The sequence below is a fragment of the Rhinopithecus bieti genome, unplaced genomic scaffold (genome assembly GCF_001698545.2).
Source record: "Rhinopithecus bieti isolate Rb0 unplaced genomic scaffold, ASM169854v2 scaffold_23276, whole genome shotgun sequence".
NCBI lineage: Eukaryota > Metazoa > Chordata > Mammalia > Primates > Cercopithecidae > Rhinopithecus > Rhinopithecus bieti.
Window position 1 is genome coordinate 784,206 of NW_016810868.1, and position 6,461 is coordinate 790,666.

Below are 6,461 nucleotides of genomic sequence, written 5' to 3' on the forward strand. Positions count from 1 at the left end.
GCTTTTGTGTTGAGCTTTCATGTTTTCAAAGTTCATCCATGTTCTAGCATGTATCAATACTTTATTCCTTTTGGGCAGAATGATATTCTGTTGTATGGAGAGACCACATTTTGTTTATCCATTTATTTGTGATATGGAGTCTCACTCCATCACCCAGGCTGGAATGTAATGGCACAATCTTGGCTCACTGCAACTTTCGCTTCCCAGGATCAAGCCATTCTCCTGCCTCAGCCTCCTGAGTAGCTAGGATTACAGGTGTGTGTCACCGGCTAATTTTATATTTTAGTAGAGACGGGGTTTCAACGTGTTGGCCAGGATGGTCTCTATCTCCTGACCTCGTGATCTGCCCGTCTTGGCCTCCCAAAGTGCTGGGATTACAGGCTTGAGCCACCGCGCCCGAAGAAAGCCTTTTTATGCAGTTAGCCAGGCGTGGTGGCGGGCACCTGTAGTCCCAGCTACTCAGGAGGCTGAGGCAGGAGAATGGCTTGAACCCGGGAGGTGGAGCTTGCAGTGATCCGAGATTGCGCCACTGCGCTCCAGCCTGGGCGACAGAGTGAGACTTGAGCCACCGCGCCCGAAGAAAGCCTTTTTATGCAGCCTTGCGTAAGCAGATTGAAGGAAAAGGGTAACCTCGTAAGTCTAAACAAGGGTTTTGCATCAAAAACACTCCCAGGGGCTGGGTGCAGTGTCTCACACCTGTAGTCCCAGCACTTCAGGAGGCTGAGGCAGGCGGATCATCTGAGGTCAGGAGTTTGAGACCAGCCTGACCAACATGGTGAAACCCTGTCTCCACTAGAAATACAAAAATTAGCCAGGCGTGATGGCGCATGCCTGTAATCCAGAGACTCGGGAGACTGAGGCAGGAGAATCGCTTGAACCCCGGAGGCAGAGGTTGCAGTGAACCGAGATCGCCCCACTGCACTCTAGCCTGGGCATCACAGGGAGACTCTGTCTCAAAAAGAAAAAAAAAGGAAAAAAAAAACTCTTTGAGGGAGGCTGAGGTCTGCCTGGGATGAGAGCCGTCAGCGTCTGCCTAGATTCTAACGGAGCCTTGTGCTGGGTCGGCCTTGAGGGCGTCGCTCCCAGGTCCCTGGTCCTGCAGGCGCCCTTGCCCTCTGGAGGACAGCGCCTCTCTCTTGTGTGGCTCCCTCAGGGGCAGGACACACAGCCTGAGGCGGCCGTGGCAAGGGGAGTCATGCTGTCCTCAAGAACAGGCCCCTCTGCCCGCCCGTGAGGGTTTGTCTACTGTGCCCCCCCGGGGCCCTCCCATCCCCTGCCCTCCCTGCTGAAAGCTGGGACGGTGTGGCGGGGAACTGGATGCAGGGTCCAAACTTGGCAGCTGTCACCCCAGCTGGGAGAGGAGTGTGGAGCTGCCTGCTGTGCTCAGTGACTGGGGGCCCCAGGCACCAGGTCCCGCCTCCTTGGGCTCCACGGGCTGCCTGTTGGAGGGGGCTCTTCATTCAGGGGTCCCACCTGATTGTTTCTGCAGATCCTCGTTCCTAGCTGCCTGCCAGCGTCCTCGGCCCGGCCCTGAGGATGGACCCAGGAGACCCCACCGGTGACCCCGCCACTGGTGAGTGCCGCTGCACGGGTGAGTCTGAGCCTGATGGTGCCGAGTCTCCCTGGGGCTGTCGGGGGAGGTGCGTGGGGGTGCACGGCGGGTGGTGGTGCCCACTCTGCACTCAGTGACGAGGGCCAGGCTGCTGGCCCCTAGCTGCGGGCCTCTCTACAGTGTCCACAGCTTGGGACCCTGTGAGTCCGGAGGCTCCACTGTGACCTTGCTGTCCTCGGCCTTCAAGACAGGCCGCCTCCTTGGGCCCCAGCGTGGGTGGCCCAGCGCCAGGCCTGTGACAGGATCCGGGGGAGGTGGCGGGGATTGTGCAGCCGCTCAGGGCTGGTCGCAGAGGTGGGAGCTCTGGTCCCCTCTGTCCCTCAGGGTGCCGGGCAGAGGGCCCGAAACCCCCTTGGATGCTCAGCGCCGCCTCCCGGGGTTCAGGGAACCCACAGCCTCTTGGGTCTCGGGCGGTTCCGTGGTGGCCTTCAGTGTTCCTAGTTTTTTAAACTGAGCCTTTTTTCATCCCTTGGAGTTAAGAAGAACATCTGCCCTCCCAGCAGCTTTTTCAGGTTAAAAAAGAGAAATGAGAGGTGCCTTCCCCTGTGGGCAGAGCCAGCGGGAAGGTGAAAGGCGCTTTCCCCTGTGGGCAGAGCCAGGGAGGCTGCATTCCCGCTCACCTCAGCTGCCCCGGCAGGTTCAGTGCTGAAGATAAACAGCCTCCCTCCCTCCTGTTCCTACAAATCAAGACCCTGCAAGTTGAAGACTGGGCCAGGGTTCGGGAGACGGTGGCTGGGAAGGAGTGGAGGCTGCCTAGTGCTTGGGGTGTCAGCCCGAGCCTCAGACTGCTCTCTGTGCCGGGGACAGGCCAGGGCGGGAAGCCTCCTGGGAGGGGCTCGGCCCCCATGGGAGCTGTCCAGGGCCCTGTCTTTGCGGGCAGGGCGTGGCAAGGGGGGCCCGGGACCCCTTCATGTCCCTCACCCTGCAGTCCTTGTAAACAGCAGTGAGAGCTGTAAGGCCCTGGCCCGGCCGCCTCACCCTGGGCTGCGGACCCCCAGTTTGTTGTGGGTTTACTGCCTTTTCACTCACCGCCCCTTGGCCTCTGTCCAGGCCCACCCTACACATGCCCTGCCTGGCAACCCCTCCATGGGGCAGGGCCATGGCCCTCTCACCTGTGAAAGCCTCGCTCCCACGAGGCAGCAGCCGAGGCTCTCTGCCTCAGTTTCCCTATCCCATGCAGCTGCCTCCTTGGGCCTCAAACCACTCCAGGGACTTCCTCTCTGCCTTCCTCTTTTGTGTTCCCAGTGGGTACTGAGGGCTGTGGGGGCACCTCCAGGCATGTCGCCTTCCCTGATGTATTCAGGTCACTGCATCCTGGGGGAGGGCCGCCTCTGAGCTGGGTGGGGGTTTGTGTGGATGTGACCCCTCAGCAGGCACAACCCTGACTGTCCTGTGGGGCCCTGACCACGCACCTGTCCCTCTCGGGATGGGCCCAGACCCACTCACCCTTCCGTTCATCCACCACCTCCTCCGAGGCCATCTGTGGGCCCCGGGCCTGCACCTGTGTGGGATGAGGCCCTGTTACCTGCCCTGGAGACCACCCTCGGGGCCGGTGAGCGCATGGGACCCTGGCTTTGCCTCAGCACAGAGCTGACTTCCCTGCACAGGTACCCAAGGGCTTCTACAGCCTTTTCTCCACCTAAGCAGAGTGGAATGTCTTCAAAGTGCAACACCCAGCTAGCAGGGTCCCTGGAACAGCCTCAGTGCCCCCTGGAACACTAATGGCCCTCCCTGGAACAGACATGCCCCCCCTCCCCAGAACAGACAAGGCGCCCCCTGGAACAGCCTCGGCGCCCTCTGGAACAGCCTAGTGCTCCCTGGAACAGATACGCCCCCCCCAGAACAGACACGGCACCCCTGGAACAGCCTTGGCACCCCTGGAACAGCCTCGGCGCCCTCTGGAGCAGACACGGTGCCCCCGGAACAGCCTTGGTGTTCCCTGGAACAGACACGGCACCCCCTGGAGCAGTCTTGCTGTTCCTTGGAACATCGTGGTGCTCCCTGGAACAACCTGATGCTCCCTGGAACAGACAGGCCCCCCCCCCAGAGCAGACACAGCGCCCCCTGGAACAGCCTTGGTGCCCTCTGGAGCAGACACGGTGCCCCCTGGAACAGCCTTGGTGCTCCCTGGAATAGACACGGCCCCCCCAGAACAGACACGGCGCCCCCTGGAACAGCCTCAGGGCTCCCTGGAACAGACACCGTGCCCCTGAAACAGTCTCGGTGCCCCTGGAACAGACACAGCCCCACCCAGAACAGACAGGGTGCCCCCTGGAACAGCCTCGGCGCCCCCTGGAACAGCCATGGCGCCCTCTGGATCCAACGTGGTGCCCTCTGGAACAGCCTTGATGCTCCCTGGGACAGCCTGGTGCTCCCTGGAACAGACACGGCCCCACCAGAACAGGCACAACTCCCCCTGGAATAGCCTCGGTGCCCCCTGGAACAGCCTTGGTGCCCTCTGGAGCCGACATGGTGCCCCCTGGAACAGCCTCGGTGCCCCCTGGAACAGCGTTGGTGCTCCGTGGAACAGCCTGGTGCTTCCTGGAACAGACACAGCCCCCCCAGAACAGACACGGCGCCCCCTGGAATAGCCTCGGCGCCCCTGGAACAGACATGGTGCCCCTGGAGCAGACACAGCACCCCTAGAACAGCCTAGTGCTCCCCGGAACAGACACAGCACCCCCGGAACAGCCTCGGCGCTCTCTGGAACGGGCTGGCGCTTCCTAGAATGGCCACATCCCCCCATCCTTCCTGTGCCGCTTTAGGCACCTGCCCGTATGTGGTCAGTGTCTACCTCTGTCAACAAGGCCAGCCCCACAAGAGGCCCCAGCTCAGCCCTCCCCAGCGGGCTCCTCTACTCAGGCTCTGGATCAGCTTCTTCCCGGGAGGTGTCCTGGCCCCTGTGCTGGCCCAGCCTCGCTGCCTGGACACCTGTCCGCGCCACCCTGGTCACCGAGCAGGACACCCGTGTCTGTGGCCCCTGGGACCCTGTCCCCGAAAACAGCCAGGCCTGGGTTTGTCCTTTTAGGTAGAGTGCCTGGTCCGGGTCATTGGAGGAGTGTCCGCGTGGCCACCTCTGGAGAGGCCCTCCCACTCTGGGTCAGGAGGCGTCATCAGGGGGCCGGAAAAGGGGCTGAGCTCCTGTTCCTCTCTCCATTCCCCGAGGCCAAGAAACATTCTCCATCCAAATGTCCACGGTGATCACAGATTCCTCCTAAAACTTCAGCCTTGGCTGGGCACGGTGGCTCACGCCTGTAATCCCAGCACGTTAGGGGGCCGAGGTGGGCGGATCACGAGGTCAGAAGATCGAGACCATCCTGGCCAACATGGTGAAACTCCATCTCTACTAAAAATACAAAAATTAGCCGGACGTCGTGGTGGGCGCATGTAGTCCCAGCTACTTGGGAGACTGAGGCAGAAGAATTGCTTGAACCCAGGAGGCAGAGGTTACAGTGAGCTGAGATTGTGCCACTGCACTGCAGCCTGGGGGACAGAGCGAGACTCCATCTCAAAAAAAAAAAAAAAAAACTTCAGCTTTTGCATGAGCAGGCGCAGTTGAGGTCAGAAAGGCCATGTTGCCCACATCCACCTGGTTCGGGGGTTTCCAGGCAGCGCTTGAGCCTTCTCTGGGAAATTCAGAGTCCCACAGACGGCATTAAACTGTGGCTCAGCACCAGGGCTGGCAGGCGGTGGGGTGGGGGCGGGGAGGTCTGCCCTCTGGCAGATGCAGCAGCTCCAGGAAGCCTGCCGGCCTGGGTTCCCTTTCCCTCCACATCCGCTGCTCCTCCCTGTCTTGCTGGGCTCCGAACAATGGGAGCCTCCAAGGCGGAGGCTACCCTGGCTTCCCAGAGGAGGCCCCTGTGCTACAGCTTGGCCTGCTGGGGTGCCTGGGGCTGGGGACATGGCCAGCTTCACATCTGGTGTCCACGCTCCAGACAGGGGCTCCTCAGCACCCGCCCAGTGTAGACATGGCGGTGAACAGGGCAAGGCCCACAGGAGAGGCCGCTTTTCCTATGAAGCTCCGTGATGAGCGCGTGCCACTCTCGTAATGCACAGTGAACGTGCAGGTTCCTGGAGACGCCTCCCTCTCAGAGGCCTCACTGGTGGGCTGTGCCTGTGGGTGGACGTGGGGACGCTTGAGGAAGGGCGGTGGTCGAGGCCCTGCTGGGAGGAGGGGAAGGAGAAGCTGCGGAGGCCGCCCTACTCCTCTCCACGCTGAGCAGGCCGCCCCTGCCCCACCACGGGTGCCCCAGAGCTGTGGGCACCAGATCCGCCTCCAGGACCCTGGGGACGGGCTTGTCCCAGTCCCACGACCAGGTCACAGGCACTTTTTGGCAGCCTCTTGGCCACCCTCACTGTGTCCTCACCGCCTGCCCTCAGCGTCCACTGGCCTTGAGCTGGCCGGGAGGCTCCTGGGCCTTTCTCTGCTTGGCTCCACTAAAGGAGGCTGAGCTGGCCTGCCCCAGCGCCTGCCCCGGCCCAGCTGGCAGTGGAGGTGGCTCTTTCTCAGCCCCCAAGGCTGCAGAGCCAAACCTTGGGCTGTGACATCAGGGTGACATGAGGGAGACAAGAGGGAGGTCACAGCTGGCCTCATAAAACCGTGAAAATGCCCTCCCACACCTGCCAGTAGAGAAGGTTCATCCTCACTGTGTGACCGGGCCCCGCTCCCTAACCTCTCTGTTTTCTCATCTGAATGATGATTCTAGCACCAACAGTGGGCCTCATTTCTGTGTGAATATTGAAGGAGTTAAATTATGTAAAACCACCCAGAACATACTGTTGTTCTCTTTTTAGTTTTTATTTATTTGTGTAATTTTTTTTATTTACTTTTTTTTTTTTTTTTTTTTTT

At 60.7% G+C, this 6,461-nt stretch overlaps 2 protein-coding genes across 2 annotated transcripts in view; both read left to right on the top strand.

Moving 5' to 3' along the window:
- The window catches only part of EXD3 (exonuclease 3'-5' domain containing 3), a 128,538-nt gene that overhangs the window by 26,966 nt on the left and 95,111 nt on the right, over positions 1–6,461 (top strand). Inside the window, exon 2 of the mRNA XM_017893121.1 lies at positions 1,490–1,591. Coding sequence (XP_017748610.1) covers positions 1,537–1,591 — 55 coding nt within the window. The 5' untranslated portion in view covers positions 1,490–1,536. The remainder of the gene's footprint in view (positions 1–1,489; positions 1,592–6,461) is intronic.
- LOC108542900 (exonuclease mut-7 homolog) lies at positions 3,270–4,731 on the top strand. Its single transcript, XM_017893122.1, is given in 4 exon segments — positions 3,270–3,422; positions 3,831–4,152; positions 4,154–4,204; positions 4,326–4,731. Coding segments are annotated over 4 exon segments (777 nt in total). The 5' UTR covers positions 3,270–3,333; the 3' UTR covers positions 4,641–4,731.